The following is a 26,560-nucleotide window of genomic DNA, read 5'->3' as shown; positions in this document are numbered from 1 at the left end:
TTCCACTTTTTTTTTTAATGCAAACATGTTTATTTTATAATCCACATACAATTCTTTTGTGTGGTAAGAACACTTAAAATGAGATCTACTGTCTTCAGAGATTTTTAAGTGTACAATACAGTACTGTCATCGTTAAGCACAATGCTATCAACCTTTTTCTTAAAAACCTCTAATGGCTTCTCATTGCCCAGAGGATCAGAACACTGTTCGTTTAGCCTGGCATATGAGTCCCCTAACAATCTAGTCCTGGTTTATTTTACTAGCTTTACCTCTGCCAATTCCTCTCTTCTTCTGGACATTCAACCATACAACCAGTTAAATGTTCAGATACGCCTATGTTTTGCTTCAGTGAACCAAAGTATGATCCAAAAACATATCTTTTGATGCTTTTGTACCCTTAAATACCATGTTGCTATAGCCAAGAATTTTCTTACATAAATTTGAAGATCTGGCCCAAATATTTTTTTTTATGAAGCATTACCTGATCTCTTGAATAAAACTACTGTTTTCTCCTTTTTATATAAGCCTTCACTACAGCATTAATCACACTGCAATGTCATTTATTTTTCTACTCATAAGATCTTGCCTATTCATGCCTGCAATCATTGAGGAGAGTGCCTTGTACAAGTTCACTGTTAAATATAGGCTCAGTGTATGTTTGTTGAATGCATACTAGATTTAAGTATACTTACTATATTGTGCAGTTAACTTTAAAAGTTTTCACGAATGTGGTACTCCAAATTCTTCAAAATATTCCACATGCATTTAATTTTAAATACTCAAATCACAACATAAAGAAAATGAGCAAGTGATCTGCCCATAGGTATATAGCTAGTGACAAAGCTAGCAATATATACACATACAATTTAAGATCTTATGACACCAAGTAAACATTTTTTACCCATCATCCCTCATTAGTGTTTTAAGAATTCATAATCAGAAAAATAATTTAAACTAATGAGAAGTCAGAAATTTTACCAATTCATGTCAGAGAAGTGAAGAAAAGAAGCATTTTTTTTGTGATTTAATTAGGCATATTTTGGCCTTTGGGTGATATTTCTATGCATTCATCTAGAAATCATAGTCCTAACATTGATTACTTAGCCTGAGATAGTACATTAGGCTAGACTGTTATTCATCTCCTTTAAATCTTGTGTCACTAAATACATTTAATATTTAAACATTATAGAAGAGGAGGCTCTTACTTCTGAAAAATAGTATTTTAATTAAAAAACTATAAAATTAAGTACCTGATATATTGATTAGTGTAGTGTCCATTTTGCTTGCAGACTTGCTTACAGACTGACTTTCAAAAAAGGAGGCACCTCCTGAACGCCTTATCCGAGACAAACTCACTTTTACAAATTCAAGGTTTATACTGAGTGAGTCTTTTCGACCAGTGACTGAAGTGGGTTCTTCATCCACATTCCCTTTAAAAACAAAAACACAACACACACATACAAATACATGTATGTATACCTACACATACATACAACTATCTTGTTATATGAAATTATCCAATACACTGGAATACACAATTAAAAATCATTTGAAGTGAAGTAGAATTTTTAGAATGACCTAATGAGCATTAGCATTCTTTCTTTTTTCTTAATATTTTTTTAATGTTTGTTTATTTTTGAGACAGAATATGAGCAGAGGAGGGGCAGAGAGAGAGGAGTACACAGAATCTGAAGCAGGCTCCAGGCTCTGAGCTGTTAGCACAGACTGTGCTTGAACCCACAAGCTGTGAGATGCTGACCTGAGAAAGTCAGAAGCTTAACTGACTGAGCCACCCAGGTACCCCAAATCTGCACTTTAAAATGACAGTGAAATTTAAGTTGGTTAAATAATGACAAGGAGGAGAAGGAAGAGGAGGAGAAGGGTTTCAGTTTAAATTGACAAATGTGATGCACACACTTAAAAAATTTACTACTTGTTGAATACAATTTCTTATACCAATAATGATTTGGCAAAACATTTAAACATTTAAGTAACATATATATCCTTTTAAGTCCAAAGATTACTGTGATGCATATAGTACTTATGAAATACTCTGTTTTAAAATATTTGTATAATTGGGGCGCCTGGGTGGCTTAGTCGGTTAAGTGTCCAACTTTCGCTCAGGTCATGATCTCGCGGTTCGTGGGTTCGAGCCCTGCGTCGGGCTCTGTGCTGACTGCCAGCTCCGAGCCTGGAGCCTATTTCAGATTCTGTGTCTCCCTCTCTCTCTGACCCTCCCCTGCTCACGCTGTCTCTCTCTCTCTCTCCTGGAAATAAATAAAAATATTAAAAATAAAATAAAATATTTGTATAATTAAATTTGAACTATTTGTTTTAGATTTCTACTTATTATGTAGAGACAGGATAGATATCAACAAGAAAGTAAACTTTCTGATCTTGTTTTATACCCATTATTAAAGGTATTATAATTTCTGAAAAGATCCAAGCTTGAAAAGGTGTTATAGGTGCGCCTGGGTGGCTCAGTCAGTTGAGCATCTGACTTCAGCTCAGGACATGATCTTGTGGTTTGTGGGTTTGAGCCCCACATCGGGCTCTGTGCTGACAGCTCAGAGCCTGGAGCCTGCTTCAGATTCTGTGTCTCCCTCTCTCTCTGCTTCTATATCACTCACCTCTGTCTCTCTCTCAAAAATAAACATTAAAAAAAAACAAAGAAAAGGTGCTTTAAATTTAAAAAGATGCAAACACTCTAAGTATACCTAGTCCTCCTGATCCGGGAGTGAGCCCAGAAACAGCAGTTTTTTGTTTCCCTGCTCCGTATGGATGAAATACATAAAGGGAAAAATCAGACATGCATGCAGTGAAGCTCAAACCAGATGAACTGCTACTGGAACTGGTTAGATCCGACTGACTACTACTATGCCGACTTCTGCCAAGAGGGCTGCCTAGTCCTGATGAACCTGTAGTGAACACAAGAAATGCAAAAATTACAAGCCACAGAAAAATTTTAAAGCCTGTCACTTAATACATTCTTATGAACTTGAAATTAAGTGGAAATACTCAAACATTATTAACTGATCAATATATTTAAATCCTTGAAATAAAAAGACTTAGAGGTACTTTGCAATTAACTTGTTCTATAAAGCAGGGTTGAATACTCTGCTTATCTCTGAAACATTTATACATAAGTTTTGGCCAACTCCATGGTTTCCTGTTACTTTTCTTCTTTGTTCCACATTCCGAAATGTGTATCTCCAAAATATATAGGCCTCCTTTGGATTCATATTGCAACTGGTTACTTGATATCCTACTAGAATGTGTCAAAGGCATTTAAAGCTTACCATGTCTGAAACTGAACTCTTGATCTTCATCTTCAGTCTGTTTTTCTTCCAGTGTTTCCCATCTCCAGTAAGTGACATTTCCAAGCAAATAGCTCAACCAGAAACCTGGGAGTTAATTTGTCATCCTTCCCACTTTCTAACTCCCTATCATGCAATTTATCACTGTATCATTTCTATGCCTGAGAACATTTATCAAGTCTGTCTACTCCATTTCAGTATTGTTACTCGAGGCTAAGCGATAATCAGTTCTGGACTGCTGAAAGGGCCAACTGTTCTCCCTGCTTCCTTCTACTCTTGTTCTCCTCCAAGCAACTCTCACACTGCAGCTACTCTAGTGACACTGCAGCTACTCTAGTGTTCTAAAGGTGTAGCTCAGAATCACATCTGCCTTCCCACTTAACCTTTTAATGGCTTCCCCACAATATCTGGCTCTTTCTTATCTCTTTAACTCTTTTTTAAAAACCAGTCTACATTTTGTTTGCGACACTCCACTTACACTTGTATTTTTCTTTTTCTTTTTTAAACTTGTCAAATTCTTTCTTGCTTCATGGATTTTAATATTCTCTACCTAAAGTGTTCCTCACCTCAAATCTCTGCTTGGTTAATTCATACTTGCCAACTTCACATTTCCACTTAAAATATGCTTGTTTGCTTATTACCTGGTTTCTCCAAATTCAACTTAGGTTCCACATTAGCAGGGACATATCTGCTAGTGAGGTACACTACCATATATCCAACTCAGACTTAGCCAGACCCCATTAAGTTCAGTAAGTTCTGAAAGAATAGATACTGTCATAACCTATACTTCCCATACATTTATTCTCATCATCATTCCTTCCTGCATATTTTATGATGATAAAATGAGGGATGCTGTTTCATTTTTTTTTTTTATTTTCTGAAGAATCAAAATGTGGGCACAACAAATTGTCACTCATTTCATATTCCTTTCACTACATATACCTAGCATAGCACATGTATGCTGCTATAATTTAAGTATCAATACTTTGTGACATTTTGTCATTAAGAAGAAAATGTGAAAAATCCCAGCAGAGAAATGGATATAGACATATTTTCCCCCTCCCTCATTAGCCAGTAAAGTAATAAAACATAATAAAATCCCATTTTAGTTTGTCACATTAACCAATGATTAAAAATAAATTAAAGTATAATGTTGGGAAGAATACAGTGAACTTGGTGTCTACATGCACTGTGGTGAGGATGCATAAATCTTATATTTGAGACATATTTAAATCATATTTAAATTATAAATCTCTTATAATTTAAGAAGAGTAAAAGTATCTAACACTTTAAAAATGTTCACTCTCTCTGACTCAGGAGTTTACTTTTAAGAATCTGTCCTAAGGATGTTAATTTATATAGAAAGATATTCATCTCAATATTATAAAATAGAAAACAAAAAGCCCAGGGAGTCTCAAATATGTGATCAAAATGATGGAATATCATGCTATCATTAAAGTTATTTTACCCATGAATATTTAATAATTTAGGAAAATCTGTATTTTAAGTTTTAAAAAAATAAATAGCAGCAGAGTTCATGTTTAAATTTTGCCTAGGAAGAAGACCATCTATAAAAATCCTGGAGAGTAGGTAGGAAGTGATAGTACTGATTATTTATGATTAAAGATTATCATTTTCATTTTTAGCACTCTTCTGATTTCTGTATTTTCTATGATGAACAATGAATTAATTTTATAATAAAAAAATAGGTTTACCAAAACTGACACTACCAATCCAATACTTTGTTTACTACAGTGCAATTTTATTTTATTTTTTTAAATGTTTTATTTATTTCTAGGAGAGAGAGACAGCGTGAGCAGGGGAGGGTCAGAGAGAGAGGGAGTCACAGACTGAAACAGGTTCCAGGCTCCAAGCTGGCAGTCAGCACAGAGCCCGACGCGGGGCTCGAACCCACAAACCGCGAGATCATGACCTAAGCGAAAGTCGGAAAGTCGGACGCTGAACCGACTAAGCCACCCAGGCGCCCCTACTACAGTGCAATTTTAACAGCAGTATTTTGGAGCTAAGTGTGACAGTGGGCAACTACATTAGCAAAAATATATTTCTAAAATATTAACTTTATTTTCCTATTTTATGGTGAAATCTTTCAAGGATTCACACAGCAAAGCAAATGCTTTAGCCATTTCTCCAGTTTCTTCTGACACTGCCAAATATCCGCTGGGGGCAAAATCACCCCTGGTTATGAACAACTGTTTTAATGGTAGTTCTATTATTCATCATTATCCATTTTCATTCATTCTAGTCTCTTTAAGAATAAAATCTTGGGGTGCCTGAGTGGCTCAGTAGGTTAAGCATTCGACTTCAGCTCAGGTCATAATCTTGCAGTTCGTGGGTTTGAGGCCCCGCGTCAGGCTCTGTGCTGACAGCTAGCTCAGAGCCTAGAGCCTGTTTTGGATTCTGTGTCTCCCTCTCTCTCTGACCCTCCCCTGCTCATGCTGTCTCTCTCTCAGAAATAAATAAAACATTAAAAAAAATTTTTTTAAAGCAATAAAATCTTTATCATTTGCAGATGTGAGTATGATTTTTATGGCAGAAATGACAGCTTTAATATAGTGAACAGTGACTGTGTCACCAGGAAATCACAGGTTCTGTTTTAAAAACAAAACTTTTCATGAAATGGATATTTTAATTAGGTAACAAGATTTACCATTGTGTGTGTGTGTGTGTGTGTGTGTGTGTGTGTGTGTATACACACTACCTCATACAATCTTATTTCACTGTGATAAATTCTTACAAGATAACACTACATCTTTTTTTCTATTTGTAACACTGATTACTCTTAAATGTAAAAATAGAGCATAACATAAAACATTCAGAAGTACTTAGATGTATAACATGACAGTTACTTGATAGTGCTTGTAGTATGTACACCCAAGCCAATCAAAAAATGCTACCCAACTGCCATTCATTTGTACCAAAATATACTAAAAACTTAGATCTCTGTATTTTTTCTGTAAATACTCTAATTCTCAAATATTCTCCTTTTCCAAATTTATTTTTTAGAAATCTATACTAATTACTATTAAAATATTTATTTAAAAATAGAATTTGCTTTACACCAGTGGAAAAAAAGAGTGTTTCTATACCTGGTATTCCAGTTTTGCTTGCAGAGGTCTTTGTTCCACTCTGGGTAGTATTACCTCCAGGGGATAAAGTCTCTGTGGGATATGTAGTCCCTAAAGTCTCTAGTTCTCCACGGTTGGAAGAAAACACCAAGTCCAGGGATGGCAGCTTCAGCATGCATTCTACTCTTGATACTGGTAAACAGCTAAACTTGATCTGTGAGGGCTAAAAAGTGCAGAAAGCCAAAAAAAAAAAAAAAAAAAAGTTTTTAGGAGAGTTCTTGAAATAGGTCCTGTGCACACACACTCATGATGGTCAATGCCTACTGCCGCTTGTAGCAAAAGATTAATTTCTAGAACTGTGCATAACATAACTACTAAAAAGTATAATTCAAGACCACTGGAAAATTTTAGGTTGCCANGAACTTTGGATTCCAAAATTATATTTAATTTCCATTTCATTCTACATATACCAAACACAAAAGAATTTTGTGTTTAATGTCCTAGCTTTATCAAACAGATACATGATATATTAACTGCAATGTATTAACAAAATGGTATTTAAAAAAATCTAAATATTTGAGGAGATACCTCTGAGTGATACATATTTAGACATTTAGATAATTCAAAACATTAAAGATGTCTGTGTTCATATTATACTTGTTAATAATCAAGTTTTTTAAAGGAAATAATTCCTCTTATACTAACATTTTAAAAAAGTTGTTGTTGTAACAGAAGTTGTATAAACTCTCAAGTGCTCACCCATTACATGTTTTTTTTTTTTTTTTCCCCAAATGTTTTATTTATTTCTAGGAGAGAGAGAGAGAGACAGCGTGAGCAGGGGAGGGTCAGAGAGAGAGGGAGTCACAGACTGAAACAGGCTCCAGGCTCTGAGCTGGCAGTCAGCACAGAGCCCGACAAGGGGCTCGAACCGACGAACCGCGAGATCATGACCTAAGCGAAAGTCGGACGCTCAACCGACTAAGCCACCCAGGCGCCCCGTTACATGTTTTCATCATATTTTCAAGAGGCTAATACAAAACTCCAGAAGATGAGCCTGAAGCCCATTTGACCAAATTGCTATTGTAGAAAATAGTTTGAACACATGACCATTAGTTTCTTTTATTCTTGAGATTATCAGATTTTAACTGATGGTAAACTAAATCCAGAAGTTTGGGGGCACCTGGGTGGTTCAGTTGGTTAAGCATCTGACTCCTGGTTTTGGCTCAGGTCAGGCTCTCATGGGTTTGTGGGTCCGAGCCCCACACTGGACTCTGCACAGACAGTATGGAGTGTGCTTGAGATTCACTCTCTGTTTCTCTCTGCTCCTCTCCCTCTTTGCTCCCCATCTCTTTCTCCCTCAAAATAAATAAACCAAGAAAAAAAAAATCCTGAGGTTTGGTTACAAATGGTTTTCAAATCCTCTTTAATGAATGGACTCAACCAGATACTAATATATACTCCTGGAGGCCTACTGATAAGACTGCATTTTATAATAAAATATTAAATAAAAATTCTATAACTTAGCAAAAATCTAACTAAGGTACTATTATGTGACTTCTATCTCAATTACACTTTATATTTGCCCAAAAAGGACCATGATGGCAAGAAATACACGAGTCTCAACAAAAAAGGGCATAAAATGCTATAAAAAGGGAGGTTTAATGTAAACATTTTTACTTTTGCAAAAAAGTCTGAGATCTAAAATTTGAAAGCCCAAAGATCTATGAATCTCCTCAGCAGAAATTTAATACACATATAAGACTGTACATATATTTCTCAGATGGCAATCTCTAAGCCATCATAGATATACTAAAGGTCCATGAAGCAAGGTTAAGGAAACTTTAAGGAAAATAATATTGGAAATATTCAAATAAACTTAAGAAAAACACTTTTCTTTAAAGCATAAAAGGAATAAATGAAGTAGATCACCTGAACTCGTACATAAACCACAACATCTACAGGGAAGGAAGAGTAAGCAGATGTTGAAGATGATACTAATGATGTTGTTGATTCTTCCATAGGATCGGGTATTTCAAAATGTCCCATATCTTCATCTTGTGAACTGACAGCTGTTAAGATATTTAGTTGTATTATTAGGGCAAAGGCAAACTATTTACTAAAAGATCTTTTCTCTTATGCTACTACCGAGATCAGGGATGTGAACACACAGAAATGTGCTTTTGTGGCCCATCATTTTGTGGCTCTTTCCCTATTCAAACCTATTGCTTATGTCTCTAAATTCCAATTCCTGTTATAAAACTGTACAAAGAAACTTAAGCCTTTGCCCTCAAGAAGTTTCTAGTTCAAGAGAAGAATCTAATATAGGAATTAAGGATGCTAATTTTGTCATTAACTAGCTGTGACCATGGGAAAATCATAACCTTACCTCAACTTAATTTCTTTATTTATACACGAGGACTAGATGATTTGTCAAGTTCTTTTTCAGTTCTATAATTCTTGATCACTGAATATATTAGATAATAATATATAACAGCACTAAAAATCCTTCTAAGTAATAGAATTTTTAAAATATGAGTGATGGAGAAGTAAAAATAAGGAGGATACTTACTTGTATAATTCCTTTCAATTGGTGTGATTGGGATAGTTTCCAGAGCTTTTTCCAGAAAATCTAATAGGCAGGGACTAATAACCATTTCTTCTGGCAATGATTGAAGTGCTACCCAAGCATATAATTTGGCTGTTTTGACTCCTCCACTTCCTTTTCCTTTGGCTAGAACATTTACAAATGTGAGGTGAATTTAATAGTTCTCATAAAACATAATAATTTTGTGAGAAATTAGAACTATATGATAGTTTTATCAGGTGAAGCACCTTATACCTGAACCATACAAGAATGCAATAAAAACAGCAGACTGATAGAAATGATATATTAATATTAGAATATAAAGATAATTAATGATGTACATAATACAGTAGTTATTCCTACTTGCTCTAAGTCACAGACTTTGGTTCAATTTTTCAAGTTTATGCTTTGCTTATTAGTGCTTCATTTAGCATTATTTTGTCCACTTAAGAAGATATAGAGAGATTTGACTAACAATGTTTTGTGGTAACTGAGGAAAAATGTTGTTTTCAGGCTTTCCTATGTTCTGCTATTTTTAGCTTAGGTATTTGTAATGCTTCCTTACATGGACTGCCATCTCTCTCCTTCTACATAACAAATATTTCTGTGTCAGTAGAATAAGTATAATAGCTAACTAAGACTTAGTTAACTTTGGTTTAACTGTACATGCTGATACACCCCCAGCATGTATCAGTTTTCTATACCTAGCAAAGCAGTTCAACTTCTATGAACCTGAACTTTCTGCATTTATAAAATGGGATTAATATTATCTGTCCTGCACTTAAATGGGCATAGATGTGCCTTGTTAATTGAAAAGTGATATAAAAAATATTATAATTATCATGACTACTGGCTATTTTAAAAGATTTATATATCAAGTTCCATCTCTCAAGCATTTTCAAATCTTGTCTGATAGTCCTTTTTTTTTTAATTTTAAATTTTTATTTTTTTTGGAAATTCTAATATATATTTGAGGTTCCTATTCATGTGGTGTGGTAGACAGATTCCAAAATAGCTTCCTTGCCTCCTGGTATCCATGCCCTTTTGTAGTTCTCTCCCACAGTGAATAGGGCTGACTGTATAATCAAAAAGATATTGTGGAAGTGATGGTTTGTGACTTCTGAGGCTAAGCCATAAAAGACATTGCATCTTCAGTCGTGTTCTCTTTAAGATCACTCCTTTTGAAGGAAGCTGGCTCACTTGTTATGAGAACACTCAAGCATCCCAGTGGACAGGCCCACATGGGGAGGAACTAAAGCACCAGCTTGCCCGCCATGTGAATGCAAAGTGATGGAAGCAGATTTTCCAGACTAGTCAAACATTCTGATGACTGCGGACTTAGCCAACACCTTGACTGCAATGTCACAAATGACTTTACTGGCCAAACTGCTCCTGAATTTCTGTTCCACAAAAACTGTGTTTGAGGTTAAAAGCCACCAGGTTTGGGATCATTTGTTATGCAATAATAGATAATAAATGTGGTTAAGACCAATGTACTTTGTCTGAAATGTAGAAGTTTAATGTTTCCATCTAGATCATAAGCTCCAAAATAGGAACTGCAGAACTTTTTCTAAATATGTATAGATCTAAAAAGTTAAATAAACTATTTAGTATATTAAGGATTTTTAAACTGATATTCTAAGGTAGTATCAATATGAAAAATATCCAGAAGTAGTTGGGCCACATTTCCATATATGGATTTTATATAGTTGTTATTGACAAATCTATGTCGTCCATTCTTAAACATGTGAACCTGAAAGACATTCTCAATAGAGCAAGTAGGTGATGACCAAAAAGTTACAAAAAAAATTTAAAATAAGGTATATTTTCCTGAAATACCTGAGGGAATAGGTGGGGGTTGGGGAGGAAGTAAGGTGTTAGTCTTGCTCTGGACAGTGCAAGGTAAAGGAGGAGAAGGAGGAGATGGTGCACTATCTTTCATACCATACAGCTTGGACTCTTTAGAGAGTGTTCTTGGCAAGGAAGATCCTCTGGAGGCATTAGGTGATTCAGTCTTTAGCGTCTTGGAATTGTAATGCAACTGTATTAAGACAAATAAACTTGCAAAATTAAAACAATGCAGATGAGGAAAATCAACAAATGTAGAAAAATGAGGAAGAAAGAACACCAATCCAGGAGTCAGAAGCCCCAGTTCCAGTTTTTTACAAGTTAATGTTGTGATACTAGTAAGATTCTTAACCTTTTTTCCTTTAAAATTTAAAGTCATCCCAGATAATACATTCTTATTTAGCTTAATGTTACAGGATTCTATAATTCTAGAGTCTAAAAAGTAGATGTTTAATTAAATTCAACTAGGAAAGGTTTAGCAGATGTTAGAAATATTCGCTGTATCAAAAAGTGACTTTTTTCTGCCAAAATTTCATGGAAAAGCTATATAAAAGAAGCGGCAATCTACATTTCAGATGTTCTTATGTTCAGAATATAGCTGTATCAGAGAAAAATACTGGAAAGTTTCATTTTAACATACTACATGTATGATAGAAAATGAACAGTGCTAAGAATAATCTAACCCTGGATGAATAGAAATGATATAGTAATGTTAATGTTAATAACATTTTAATATTGGAATATAAGTATAATTAATGATGCACATAATACAACCTAGACATTTAGGTTTTTACCTTTACATCAACTCCAGGGATGTAAAATACTGTTGTTTCTAAGTCACTAGGTTTTGTCTGTAGAGATGATGGCACCTTCTTGCCAGTCATTAAATGGGTGGTAGAAGCATAATTAGTTTGAAACTTCTTCTTTTTTGAAGGAGAATCTTGATCTAAACTCCTGGAACTTCTATCATAACTCCTATAAACAGAAAAATGTTTTATCCTTTTTAAGGACATTTATCTCCTTTTGTTTAAAATCAAACTTTTATTTATATAGTAAATGGAATGTAATCCTTTGTTAATAAAGTTGAAAAAGTAAAGCTTATTAGCGTCTCTAGCTAAACTGGTTAACGCCTTGCATGGATGATGTTTATGTTGTATTTTCCATAACTACATAGGTTACCTTTATTCTTTCCTAAGGCCGCAACTGTTTTCCCATGAACACAGTAGGTTGAGCCAAATGAAGTTGCCCCTTATGTAGGTAAAAACATCTGAATATCAGCAATTTATTATAACAAATTAATATTCTTCTTACTACAACTACATTTGTAGGAATTTAATTGTATAAGTGCCTTTTTATCTTCTTATTTTATCCATTTTATAAAACCCTCCTTAGACAAATAGATCATTTAAAAGTCTTTTTTTTTTTTCTTAAATATAATCTCTATACCCATTGTGGGGCTCGAATTCATGGTGCCAAGATCAAGAGTTGCATGCCCTACTGACTGCGCCAGCCGGGTGCCCCTAAAAATCTTTTATTATGAAAATTCACATACGCAAAAAAGTAAACAGAATGGTATAGTGAAACCCTAAGGCTCCAGCTTCAACAGCTGTCAGCATTCTGCTCTTTTTTAAAACTCTACATTTCTACCTACTCCCCATCTATCCATTCAATTATTATTTTCTTCAGTTTTTTGTTTGTTTGTTTGTTTTAAGAAAGAAAGAGAGAGTACAAGCAAGGGAGGGGGCAGAGGGAGAGAAAGAGAAAATCTTAAGTAGGCTCCACGTCCAGTGTGGAGCCCTACGTGGGGCTTGATCTCATGACTCTTGGGATCATGACCTGAGCCAAAATCAAGAGTTGGATGCTCAACTGACTGAATCAGCCAGGCGCCCCCTCTTTAGCTCTTTTTAGATTAGGTCTAAGGAAAGCAAAGAAAATTTAAAGAAAAAATAATCTAATCTTGAGCCTACTTATAACACCATTATTTAAACGATGGAAACAAATGGTAAAGCTGCAGTTAGATCCTAAACAACATTCCAGTATACTGAGGCCTCTATGCCAACTGTTTCTCAGTCTTTATCTCTATGTGAATTCATCAAAACTCTGAATAACCAAGATATCTTAGAGTTATCTTCTCTTTAAAATAGAATGCACTTCTCTTTAAAATAGAAATGTGCACGATGCAAGGATATTTAAAGGAGAATTCCAAAGATACAATTCTTTTAGCATTAAATTGCTAGAATCTAAATCAGACATCCATTTCCAATTGCCAGAAAATTTTATACACTTGTTTAAAGAAATAGTATATTATACAAATAACCACTCAAACTTTGCAGGTGTGATTAAATCCACTCTTTAAATCTGCATTTTGGGACATGAGTGGAAAAGTTTGTTGTAATTCAGTGATATAGAAATGGTATTTCTAACAAATGAAATTACATGTACCCCTTTCTGACCAATTTCTTACCTTCTCAAACTTATATCGTCATGTTCTTGTAGAAGGGTAGTTGGGTGGAGCACACATTTTCCACTATCAATTTCAACCCGTATATCAAGTTCAAAGTCAATATTTCTCTCTGTAGCTGTGCCACTAAGACTTCGGTTGACTGGAGCTGTGGGCCAGCGTTCTGTAAACAGCTGATGAACAGCAGCAAAACCTGTTGCTTTTTTACGAGATGTATGTCTGGAGAAAGAATAACTGACCATTACATTGTATTAAATTGAAAAATTTTTCAACAAACTATTTTCCAAAATCTTATGTGAGCAAGAGCTTATAAATAAATTTTACTATTTCATAAATTCATATATAATACTCAACTAGCTCATACTATTGAAGTTTTTCCTAGGTTTGATGAAGTTACATTTTATTCAGCAACTATGCACTCAGTAACTATTTTGTGCTGAGCAACACGCTAGGTGCTGATGACACAGACACCATCACTGCTGTTAAGGAGTCTGGATATTGGTGTATGATCTACATTTTCGAGAAAATTTTGTATTTGCAAATTGTAAAATGCTTCCTTCCTAATTTTATTAAAAGACCAAAGAATAGGGAAAGAAAAAATAATGCCATATGGAGCTAAATTACATTAGTAAACCACAGATATGTCTCCTAGTCTCTCTCTGGCTAGGCAAATTAAGATTTTTTTTCTAGAAAAGTCAGTCGTTACACATAATGCTTTAAAGCTCAATTCTAAACTCTGAAATACTACTGAAGGGTCTCAAAACAAAAAGGCTACTTACGAGGGTTTCCTATAAATATAAAACCTTTCCCTCTCATGGTCTTCATCCTTTTCATCCTTCTCAGAATCTTCACTAGTAGAAGACAAACTGTCATCCCGTCGGCCCTCTTCAGGTTGGAAAGAAATGCCTGCTAAAAAGCCTCCTGGAGTTTTGGAAGAACTGAACACGGAATATGATCCTTCACTGTTTGATGAATAATGGGAGGGACCTTCAATGGTTACTGACAAAAGGTCCAGCTCTGTCTCCTCTGGAAACTGTTTGTAAAAAGAGAAAACATGAAATCAGGTTCATATCATGTATCTTTTCTTAATTAAAAAAAGAGAAAGAGAAAGTACATGTTTAAACATTTAAAATTCTCTCAGAGTTGAATTTCATCACTCTGAACTGAAAGAAAGGTCAGATTTATGAAATAGCACACCAAGGAAGGAAGCAGGAAAGTCACACTGCTGACATACTAAAAATTTAGAGTGAAATTTACTTTGCATAGGCCTCTGTCAGCCTGTTAATCAGTACATATTGTGTAATTGTTTAAGTTAAACATGCAATGAGGACAAGGCAAATGATGTGATCAACTGTAAAACAGATCAGAGGCAAGAGAGCAATTAGTGATGGAAGAGCATGCAGTGTCAGTACAGAAAGTACCTCATGCTTCTAGATGCTTTTTGTAGACATACTTTTTTTGCATTACGGCAAATTGTTATTTTTATTTTTTTTCTCAAGTTAGTTAACATACGCACTGGATTCAGAAGAAGAACCCAGTGATTCATCTCTTACATATGACACCCAGTGCTCATTTCAAAGAGTGACCTTCCTTAATGCCCTTCACCCATTTAACCCACCTCCATCAAACCTCAGTTTGTTCTCTGTATTTAAGAGAGAATATATTCACACAAGGGAACCTTGTGTGAATATATTTTTTTAATGTTTATTTATTTTTGAGAGAGAGAAAAAGTGTGAGTGGGGCAGAGAGAGAGAGGGGCACAGAGGATCTGAAGCGGGCTCTCTGCTGACAGCAGAGGGCCCAATGCAGGGCTTGAACCCATGAGCCATGATATCATGACCTGAGTCAAAGTTGGACACTTAATCAACTGAGCCATCTAAGCGCCCCAGCTTTTTGTAAATATATTTTTTAAAAGTCCTAACTGATTGACAATAGATGTGCAAATAGTTATGTAATTAAAGAATCAAATTCAAGAATATTAGTTTTTAAGATGAATAGTTTATTATTATAAACACTATGTCACTGAGGATTGCACCAGGAGGCCACTGTATTTAGGAAGGTCAAACAAAAACAAAAACAAAACTTCCTATGATCTAATTTGTATTCCTAATTTTAAGAGTTGCTTAACTATCCCTTGAAAATGTGAAAAGCCTTTGTAAAGTATAACGTGCAAGGTAATGAAATCTATTGATGCTGCTATCAGCTACAAAATTAAATACATGAAAATGGAATATTATAATCAAAATTTCAAACATGCAGAATCCAGCTTTTACTCACTTATAATATATATGTTATTTAATAAATATGTAAGACAGGTTTTATTTATCAAAACATCTTCAAGTTTTAAGTGTAGTATGAGTTTATGTAAATATCCCTTTGTCATATTTATTTATATTTAGCTATGTCTTAATCTATTTTATAACTTATGATTTTTATATACTACTTTTTACTAAAAGCATATACTACTATTTAAAAATAGGACTTGAACCAATTCAAATATTAATGCCTTTAAGAACCACTTAATCATTTCACAATATAAACATGTATCCAATCATTAGCTGTATGTCTGAAACTAATATGTTATATGTCAATTTATTTCAATAAAAAAAAGTTGGATGAGGAAAATCATATGTAGAATCACTCCATTCAATTCTGTAAATAATTTATTTCCAAGTTCATTAAAAAAACCCTATGTGTATCAAGCTCACTATAATCTAACTATAGTTCTAAAAATTCAGTTTGACTAAATTAGTGTAACTATGGGATATATACTGAAATTATAGCTTAAAAGGGTGGAGAAAGGGAAACAAAATATATGCTGAATTAAGGTAACTTGATAGAAAATTATTAGACAAGGATTTATATATTCAGTATATAGATATATTTTTATAAATTATTTTTTTAACATTCATTTATTTTTTAGAGAGAGAGCAGAAGCAGAGAAGGGGCAGAGAGGGGGGGAAACAGAGGATCTAAAGCAGGCTCTGTGCTGACAGAGAACCCGATGCAGGGCTTGAACCCATGAACCATCAGATCGTGACCTGTACTGAAGTTAGACGCTCAACTGACTGAGCCATCCAGGCACCCCCTACACACAGATTTTTAAAATTCAATTTTACTTTCATAACTTATATTTAGGGAAAATATTTGGTTCATAAAAGTGTTCATTTAACTTACAAATGATTGTATATCACATTTTCAACAGTTTTGAATATGAGACTATTTTTTATTTATTTTTAAATATTTATTTTCAGAGAGAGAGGGTTCAGGGGATTGGTGAGAGTGGGGAGGGGGAGAAGGGAGGAAGGGAGGGAGGGAGAGAGAGACAGAGAGAGACAGAGAGAGAGAGAGAGAGAGAATCCCAAGCAGGATCCATGCTGTCAATGCAGAAATGCAGAACGCGACACAGGGCTTGATCTCACAAGATCATGACCTGAGCCAAAATCAAATGCTGAATGCTTAACTGACTGAGCCACCCAGGTGCCTCAAACATGAGAATCTTGTTTTTAATGGATTGCTTTTATACATGTATGCTTTTTATACCAGTGACTCCAAAGAAATAAATTTCAAGGATTAATTTGTTGTTCTGAGAAAAATTTGATTCTAGTTTTAATTAGTTAACAAAAAAATTTTTTTGAAGAGAAGATTCATTTTGTAGTTGAATGCAGGGAAAAGAGATGCACTTAGGGATTAGCAAATAACTGACAGCAGTTTTTGATTTATGAGTTGGTTAATTGGTAAGCTGATTTAGTCTTTAATTTTGGAGATTCAATAATTAATACTGTACAAAGGACAGAAATAAAATGTATTCGTGCAAGAGCTTGTAAGACATATGTGGTGAAAAATTGAAACAATTAAAGCTTTATGTAAAATATTTTTGAGGTCTGAGTTTAGTACAAAATGAGAGAAAGACATCTGAAAGCAGATTTTGAGGGTGGTTAATTAGTTTTAAAGGAAAATTTATGTTGTTCTTAATAAGTACCTGAAAATACCCTTCCCCGGGAGAGCTGGATTGTGGTGTACTTCCCCATATTGTTTTTTTCAACTTAATTAAAATAATAAGAAATATATATAAAAACTCATGAAAAATAAACAATGGTTTAAAAGTAAACAAATATTCAAAAAACAAAACATGTTAACATAAAGTTTAACATACATAAAATTAAATGTAACTTTTAAGCTGACCTTTTTTGACTTCTGGTTTCTGCCATTATTGCTATATATTCTGAACTAAAATACATAATAAAATACATAAATACATAAAGTATAACATTCTTCATTTATGCCTATATAAAAGACCTCGTTTAATGTGGATTCATACTTGAAAGGAAAATCACGCAACAAAATCTTTCTCGGTAAGCGTGAGCAGCAGAGTCTTCACCCTTGGTGTAAAACACTAACACCCAGCAGCAGGGCTCGCAAATGATGGCGTGGACGCAGTGCCCTGCTGTTTGGCAATTTTAGATACTTCAATCATCACAATCCACAGTTTCATCATAGGTAGGAATTAGTATTTTGAAATTGTGTAAGTACTATAATTTTGTACTTATTAAAATTATTTTGCACTGTGTATCTCAAACAAACAGTATCTCTCTTACTGTATCTTGGATATTGAAAGTTACTCTGGGTCCAGGAGATGCTGCATCCACACGGATTTCAGGGAGCTCCTCAGTTTCTCCTATTCTAGAACTGTAAGGAAAATACACAGTTAATATTGTTTTTAAAAAGTCCTTAGACTTTACAGAAGCCTTACAAATGACATTAACATTCTAAATATTTTTAAATATTTACCTTACCCAATGATTAAATTCTTGGTATTCCATTTCTTAACCTTTAGCATACTATAAAAAAAGCACTGGATGTTTTAACATGAGATTTTCTGAAACTAAACCATATAAAAATTTATACTTCTTACTTTAAGTGCTCATTTGTTAGTAAGACAGTACTTTTCTTCAATAATACATAAAATCTCCATTTCTTCCGATGCTAAATGTGTATGTAATCACACCTTTTCTGAAAATGACAGACTTATAGCAGCAGCTAATAATATGCACATACTCATTTCTTTGAGTAGTCTGTAAATTTACACAGAAGTTTGTCTAAATAGCAATGTACTTCTTTACAAAAAAAGCACACAATGATTGTATAGATAGGATAGAGGAATTCCTCAAACTTTTTAGTTTGATAGTATCCATTATTACCAATGATAGTATCCATTATTACCAATATTTGACTAGTAAGGTTCATTTTTGCTCCCTTAATTATATAATTTCCCCAATTAGAACACAATAAATATGTAGTGGACCTTCATAAAGGAGTCAGCAATTTTATTATTTGTTTCGATAGTTGAAATATATATTACCTTGCCCTTTCCATTCGTTTAAGAGGTGGTCTTCCAGAAGCAGAAATGCTTTTTGAACGGCTGTAACTTGGTTTGTAACCCAAACCCCACTTATCCTTTAGGGAAGCAGCCTAATGAAATGGGAGAGGAAGAGTGACTTTAAACAACTGCCTGTTGTTGTAATATCTCATTACAGATAAAATACTCCATTCAACAAATAAGTCTGTTTTCCCCCAAGGTCAATAACATGTCACTTTATTTTTAATTACAGAGTGAGAGAGGAGAGAGTACGTGCGCACATGATCAGGGGAGGGGCATAGGGAGAGGAAGAATCTTAAGCAGCGTCTGCGCCCAGCACAGAGCCTGTGCAGGGCTTGATGCAGGGCTGGATGTGGGGTTCAATCTCCCAACAGTGAGATCATGACCTGACCCCAAATCAAGAGTCGGATACTCAACTGACTTGAGCCACTGAGGCACCCCGAAAACGTGTTACTTTAAGTTTGACTTTGTCACTTAACACTGATGGATAAAAGTACAGCAGGAGCTAATGTCATTTAGAAGGAGTGTATAATGAAAATATGAGTCACTGGCTGGCCTGTGAGAGAACAGAAAAAGATTGGGAGCAGGGGTGAGGGGTACAGAAATAAGGTGAAAAGAAAGGAAACGATTAAAAAGTAAAGAAAAGCAAAAGAAAATGAGAATTAAAAAGACAGATTCTGGGAGAAAGCTATGTGGCAGATGGAGAAGAAAGGGAGATTAGGGGAAAGCAGGAGGCAGAGAGGGAGAGGCTGGGGTTGGGGGGCCACCAATCATCTCAAGTACCACCCAAGGGCACTCCTGTGACAGAACTCCATTATAAGAAAGAAAAGAAAGGGGTGACCTCAACACTACTGGTTTGCAAATCCCTCTTCTCCAAATTTGTGTATCTAGTTGGGGGCTAGGTATTGAAAAGATTTGAATACAATGGGGATGTGGAATGCAAGAGGACTTAGGGGGAGTTGAGGGGGAAATGACAAATGAGGTAAACGTTAAGAATCCTAATATAACTTTGATAATTTTCCTAATCCTCTCTACCTAATTTTATTCTGAACAAGTATAAACTACCTTATAAACAGTATGTAAACAATACTTTAATTCTATTGTATGATTGTTAGGTACATGGTAGGAAAAATTTTAAACACAGATTTATGCTTACAGGTCATCACTATCCATTTATTTCTATCAGAAGCCAGTGATGAATAACTCAGACTTGATTTTATCTTCAATTTAAATAAATAATTTGGAACAGTATTCAAACTAGGGTATCTGGGAGTTTGGGGTGGTCAAGGAAAGAAAGTGCAAATCAATGAATCCTGAATCCCTGCCATCTTTCCCCACTTCCTCCTGCCCTAGCAACTCTGACTTAATGTTTTTTATGTATTGGGGGTGCGACCCAAAAACCTTATGCTGATGAAAAAAAAAATAGAGGGTTATGCTGATTACTAAAAAAAGAAAGGTTAAGGACCGATTTATCTTTTTTTTAAAGTACTTTTTCCACTAATAAAATCACTTTAACCCAAAGCAACCTACCTCCATTTGAATAAGTTTTAGAATTATTTTCTACGCTATGTTTATAGTATATCTGTGTATTTATTTCAGTTGTTCAAGAATTGGACTAAGTTGCATAAAAGGTAGTGGGAAGTAAGGTCCAAGATAAATAACTTGTTCCTTAGGAGACTCAGATTAGGCAGGACAACTAACTGAACGAAGGAGAAAGAGTGAAGTGCCCAGAGTACATAGTGGCTGAGAGGTAACGTCAGCTGTGGAAAATGGAACAGGAACAGAATGGACATCTCAAAAGACTCACATTTGAGTTGAAGACTAAAGTATGATTTCATGAAAGGTGGACAAAACATGATGACTATGGACAAACTATAGAGCCCCACTGTTTGGGTTTAAATCTTGGCTCCACTGAGATTAATGGCTGTATAACCTTGGCCAAATTACTTGACCTCTCTCTCTGTTTCCTCATTTTTAAAATAAGAAAAAATAATACAAGCTACCTCATATGGCTGTTGTAAAGATTTAATGGGTTGCTAAATATAAAATGCTTTATTTTAAATAGTGTCTGGTACATAGTAGATATAAGATGTACAAATCAAGCAGTATTATCACTAGCAATTGAGGAAGAAAGAGAACATAAGTATCGTCACAAAGTTTCATGAACTAAAAAATAAAAGAATCGTCTATTTTAATAATAAAATTCTTAAATGTTTACTCACTCGCATACTAGACCTCCGTAATTTTTTACGAACATCTCTTCGAATATCATTCACAGCAACAGATTCTAACTGTTGGTAACGCTGAATTTCCTGGTTTATGGTTCCTTCGCTTGCACCTAATTTTCTGGATGCAAAATAAATACTGCAATTAGTGTAAAGTAGTAACAAAGTAAGACTGATTTTTACTTGCTCCATTTTAATTATTTCAATTCTCAGAATATCGCAGATTATATATGGACAGACCAAAATCCTCCATGACATTAACCAAAAAAACTCTTAACATTTTAGGAAATAGCTCATTCCCACTTCTGCATTAAGAGCCTCTTTGATAATGTCATGAAAACTATGGACCCACTCTGCAGAAGAATGTATGTAAAAGTCTACATATATTTAACCCTCAGGTAAGATTTTAGGGGAGGTTATATACTTTGTTTCAAGTCACTTTTAACCCCTAAGAGCAAAACTCAAACTATACTGTAAGTCAACAGAAAAATGTGAATCATTGTATCATAATTAATTTACAGACTAGCTTTTAGATAATATCTAAACAATATTAGACAAATATATGCATTTTGTCTAATGAATATATTTGTCTAAAGTCCTTGAATGCAAAAAACATAGCCACAGGTGTGTGGAGATTAGAAGAGATGAAGCGTGAATATCATCTCCTGGGAAAACAAAAATTTCATTTTAATAAGCAGAAGTTAGTCTTCTAGAGCAAGTTTAATCAATACTATGTATCAGGCAAGAGATAAAGAAAAAAAATTACCACCACCTTCTCCCTTCTCTTTACTCACCTTAATTCTAAAGAACTGCGAATACAGGCTAGTACAAAGCATATACTTTGAATTCAGACACACCCAAGTTCAAATTCCAATGCTTTAATCTCTCTGAGCCAGTTTTCTCATCTATAAAGTTTGGATAATGCCATCTAGCATTATCTAGCAAATTCAATGTAATGACACTGAAATAGTATGTCGGAATCACAATAGGTACTTAATAAATGCTCAATCTGTTTCCTCCTTTAAAAATTTACATTCCAGAAATACCAATGTTAGCAGAAGACTAGTTGCATATGTTAACATGCACATGTAAAGATATGTATAAGTGCTTATACACATGTAGAGATACATATATGGAATACAAAGTCAGTCATAAACTGCCCAGAAATGGGGAGTTGTGATGAGCACCGGACTAGGCCTTCACGCTTATCACTAATGAACGACTGGTCTCAGGCAAGTTATCAAATTCTTCTAGACCTTGGTGATCTCATTATAAATTAAAGGTGGTGTACTGGCTCAAATTCAGTTTTTTCCACACTGAAAATTCTATGATTCTATGATTAAAAATATTCTATTAAAAATCATTACACATACTTAAGATCATCTATTACTTTGGCCTGTTCATTCAGTTCTCTGATATCCACTATACGCTTCATAATTTTTCTTCCTCTAAGTTCTCCTGGCTGGCTGCATGATGCTCCTGGTCTTCGATAATCTATAGCTTCCTGAAAAATCAAAAGCATGTCTGTCAGTACCACCCTTAGGTCACATAGCTAATCTATACTGTCACAAAAATAACACCTTAAATCAAAGGAAGCATGCAAGAATCAAAGCCATCTATATCAAGTAAGATGATTAGAATTCTCCAGTGATTCAAATCCCTTCATTTTCACAAGGAATCTATTTAGTTGCTACCTACGTTTCCCCATGAGTGAGCTCTGCATGCTTTCAAATGGGACTGGCTAGACTGAGGGGAGCCCCACATCTCTGGGCCACACAGATACTCTGCAGGAACAGAATAGCGCTGATTTGGGGGCGTCAGGCCTAGCAGGTGATTTACAAGTCGCTGCCCAAAGGTGAGTTTGTGGCCATCTCCACTTACTGAACTTCCATCTGAACTCTAAATGATAAACAGTAACATTAATTTTTAAAAAATTTCTTCCCAAGAACAAGACTATTTCAGGAAGCAATAGTTAAAAGATATTTTTTAAAAAAAAGCTTTAAGTCAATACCAGAATTAAAGCAGTGAGTAACTTGATTTTTAACTACCAAACAATTTATACTACAAAATGTAGAGTACAAATGTAAATACATCTTTTTTAAACGTACACATCATTTTGTGTGCATGCACTCTGAGATCCATTTTTTAGCGTCTTTATTGAGATATAATCCACATGCCATAAAACTTACCCACCTAAAAATGTACAAGTCAGTGGTTTTTAGTATATTCACAAAGTTGTACAACCATCATCATAATTTGTTTAGAACATTTTCACCATCTCCCAAATGAAACCTCAAAAGTAATAGCAGTCTCTCCCCATCCAAACCATCCCGACCCTCCCAGCCCTCAGCAACCACTACTTTCTGTCTCTACAGCTTTGCTTGCACTTTGCTTTCAACATCAGTACGTTACCTTTAAGTTACGGCACAAATTTGTTGACAGTCATTATGAAAACTATCAATTAAAAGATGATATTATAAAAAAAGATATTATAAAATTAAACAGCATTACAAATTGTAGACACAGGGAACCACCATTCTCTTCCTTTCTTTACAATTAGCAACTACAAAATAATAAATAACATTGGGTTAAACAAATCCCTGTTTCAGGGTAAAGGCCAGTCAAGAAAAGTCTAACAGTATGTTTACTTACAGTATGGATAGTGGGAGACATAGTATCAACTTCATCCTCGTCTGACAGGTCAGCTATGTTCACTGAATTTAGATCAGCAATGTCATCTATGTCCTCCTCTCCCGTCAGTGTCGTAAGGGTATTGCCCAGAGCATTAAGTCGTTTGCCAATGTTCGGATCCATGTGGACATCAATCCCACACATTTTCCACAATACATTGAGTGTCCATGTTCCAGCACTACTACTTTCTGTTTAATTAAAGAAGTGGCATTTTGGTAAGTCTTGAATACAGACATTTAAGTAATCCTGTATTTAAGGAATAAAATGGATGATGACAGCCTTGTGTAACAAGTATCTCTCACAGCTGGGTCTGTCAGACACACTATGGGATTGACTTCCGTTTGCAAAGTGTGTGCCTATTGTTTCCTCTGTGCAGCACCCTTCTCTCTCCTGTGAACTACGGATTCCCTCTTCTCCCCACTCTCCTACCTTTCTAGGGCTGTAGTGGAAACTGCCACGATCCTCACTCATAGCCAGAATTAGATAATTAGGCCAGGTTAAGAGTCAAAGCTGGAAAACTAGAAACCCTACCCTAGACTTCAGAAAACAGTGGTCTCTTTCTAGTGATGGAGGGTGGGGAAATGAGGCTCCTGATGTGTTGGCTGTGGTGTTTCCTGCCGTGTTTAAGGATTCGGAAGTCAGCAGTATGAAGAAAATGAAGCAGCCAGAAAGGAGCAAAGAGTCCTGGTGGCAGTTGAAATCTTGGTTCCAGTAGTTCCTGCAGGCTCCTTGAACTGACCTGGTTCCCTATCTTCACTACTTGTGATCTGCATATATCCTTTTAATAAATCACCACTTCTGGCGAAGCTAGTTTCAGTGGGTTGCTGTCGTTTATAAACCTGAGTCCTGAAAAAGAGTTTTATGTGACTTTTCTCCAAATAAGTACATTCACTTTAGTCATCACCCTTTCCTTTTAACATTACTCCTGGAAATTTCCTAACCTTTTCAGTTTTTTCTCAGTGGGACTGCTGCCCTTACTACGTCCTAAGACAGTTTACTTAGGATGAGTACCAAGGCTAGGCTTGGGAAAGATAAGGGGAATATTAAGGAGAGAAAGAAAATCTGGTAACTTTAACAGCTTCTACTCCCACTGACATTTTAAGAGCCCTTAAATAACTATCTCCCCTAGGTTACCCTTACTTTACACTAAGTAAAATAAGTAAAAATTTACATTGTGAAATCATCTTAGTCAAGACAGGTTATAACTTTTAGAGTTATCTGCTAACTTATTTCCTAAGATATTTTTCCTCTCTAATCCTTTAATGTGTCTGCTTTCTTTCTCAAAAAAAATTCAGTGTCATTCCCCTTGTCCACCAAATTAAGTCCAGACTCCTAATTTAATATTTTTCCCATATTATTTTTCACATAACTCTGGTCCACCCAGATTGGACAATTCTAACCAGACACTGTTTTCACAGCATGACTAATATTCTGTCCACCTGAATTTTCTAATCCATGCCTTCCAGTTTTTGCTTAAGAAATAATTTTATCTATCAAGACCCTGTTCACATGTTTGTTAAATGTTAAAAGAATCTTTCTCTGATCCTAGTACCCTTCCAAATTTGAAATTTTTCTCCTCCTTCAGTAAATTTCAGTAGCAGTTGGAATTTTATATTTTGTTGAATTTATCACTTATTATACCTTAATTATGCTGCAGAGCCTTAACTATATTAGAATTTATACAGAGTAGAAGGTATATCTTATTCATTTCTTTCTTTCCCAAAACTTTTTGCAGTATATCTTATACACAGCAAGTGTCTAATAAATAACTGTTAAATAAATAAGAATATGCTAATATTATTACAAAAATAGTTTTAAAAAATCAGGGAACACCAGGATTAGTTTAGTTAAAAATATTCTCCTACTGTTAATATAAAGAGTATATATACACACACATATGTATATATATACCCAAAGGCAGAATTCCACCTCATATATAAGAAAAGAAGAGAAAAGAAAAAGCTATACCAATTATGAACCTACCAGCAGCTGCTTGTCCTGTAGTCCTAGAACATACTTCATAGGTGCCATCTGGAACTACACCTGCACAAAAAGTCACCCCCAAAAATAGTTTACAATAAAATTACGCTCATGATTAAATATCATATTGCAGTTTTCACCTAAAGATTATTACCTAAATATAAAGAGAATCACTAGTCTCTTTAGGCTTCAGTTTCTTTACAAAAAAAAATTTTTTTTTTTTTTTAACATTTATTCACTTTGAGACAGAGAAAGACAGAGCCTGTGTGGAGGAGGGTCAGAGAGAGAAGGAGACACAGAATCCAAAGCAGGCTCCAGGCTCTGGGCTGTCAGCAGAGAGAATGACGCAGGGCTCGAACTCACGAACCATGAGATCATAACCTAAGCAGTCACCTGCTTAACCAAGTGAGCCACCCAGGCGCCCCTTAGGCTTCAGTGTCTAACCTGCAGAATGAAACAGCTACTTTTGAGGACTCACAATATTTCATATTTCAACATTTTTTATGCTTCTAAGAACTTAACTCCAACTTTATCTTTAAACTCTGAATGTGACAATACCTGGCTGACCCTGAAATTCTAGTTTCTAGATCCTAGATCTGTGCCATCATGGGAATGGTACTTTGAAAGCTACTCAAATCTGAGTTGCAGAAATACTACAACGTATTTGGGAGAAAGAGTTTATTAAGTGAAAATTTCTATTATGTGGTTCTTTTTTTTTTTAAAGATAATGCCAATAACTTTAAAATCTAAATTATATTTTGAAACGTATGTTACCTGTAACTCACATACAAATTATAGAATATGAGAGAACTAGATCTTCTCTTAGGGTAAAAGATTGCCCAGTTCACCTTTACAGTCATGGTTAATAAGAGCAAAAGAAATTTAGTAAATCTTTCAAATCTAAGAAAGCTGGAATGAAAAGAAAACCCTCTGAAATTTAAGAAACATAATTCAGGCCAAATGAAAACAAGTAAATAAAGTAAAAAAA

At 34.8% G+C, this 26,560-nt stretch overlaps 1 protein-coding gene across 1 annotated transcript in view; it reads right to left on the bottom strand.

Annotated features, from left to right (window-relative positions):
- BLTP1 (bridge-like lipid transfer protein family member 1) overlaps positions 1-26,560 on the bottom strand; it is a 205,727-nt gene that overhangs the window by 17,412 nt on the left and 161,755 nt on the right. The window contains exons 60-75 of the mRNA XM_077770881.1: positions 25,576-25,635; positions 23,554-23,780; positions 22,275-22,405; positions 20,899-21,022; positions 18,659-18,768; positions 17,895-17,985; positions 17,279-17,341; positions 14,076-14,329; positions 13,300-13,515; positions 11,630-11,810; positions 10,827-11,028; positions 8,973-9,134; positions 8,333-8,472; positions 6,425-6,626; positions 2,718-2,918; positions 1,251-1,430 (exon numbers count right to left, since the gene is read on the bottom strand). Of these exons, the coding sequence (XP_077627007.1) occupies positions 1,251-1,430; positions 2,718-2,918; positions 6,425-6,626; positions 8,333-8,472; positions 8,973-9,134; positions 10,827-11,028; positions 11,630-11,810; positions 13,300-13,515; positions 14,076-14,329; positions 17,279-17,341; positions 17,895-17,985; positions 18,659-18,768; positions 20,899-21,022; positions 22,275-22,405; positions 23,554-23,780; positions 25,576-25,635 (2,544 nt within the window). The remainder of the gene's footprint in view (positions 1-1,250; positions 1,431-2,717; positions 2,919-6,424; positions 6,627-8,332; positions 8,473-8,972; positions 9,135-10,826; positions 11,029-11,629; positions 11,811-13,299; positions 13,516-14,075; positions 14,330-17,278; positions 17,342-17,894; positions 17,986-18,658; positions 18,769-20,898; positions 21,023-22,274; positions 22,406-23,553; positions 23,781-25,575; positions 25,636-26,560) is intronic.

The sequence above is a fragment of the Crocuta crocuta genome, unplaced genomic scaffold (assembly GCF_008692635.1).
Source record: "Crocuta crocuta isolate KB4526 unplaced genomic scaffold, BGI_CrCroc_1.0 scaffold331, whole genome shotgun sequence".
NCBI classification, from domain to species: domain Eukaryota; kingdom Metazoa; phylum Chordata; class Mammalia; order Carnivora; family Hyaenidae; genus Crocuta; species Crocuta crocuta.
Note: the sequence above shows the minus strand (reverse complement) of the source record. Positions and strands in the feature narration are given on the sequence as shown.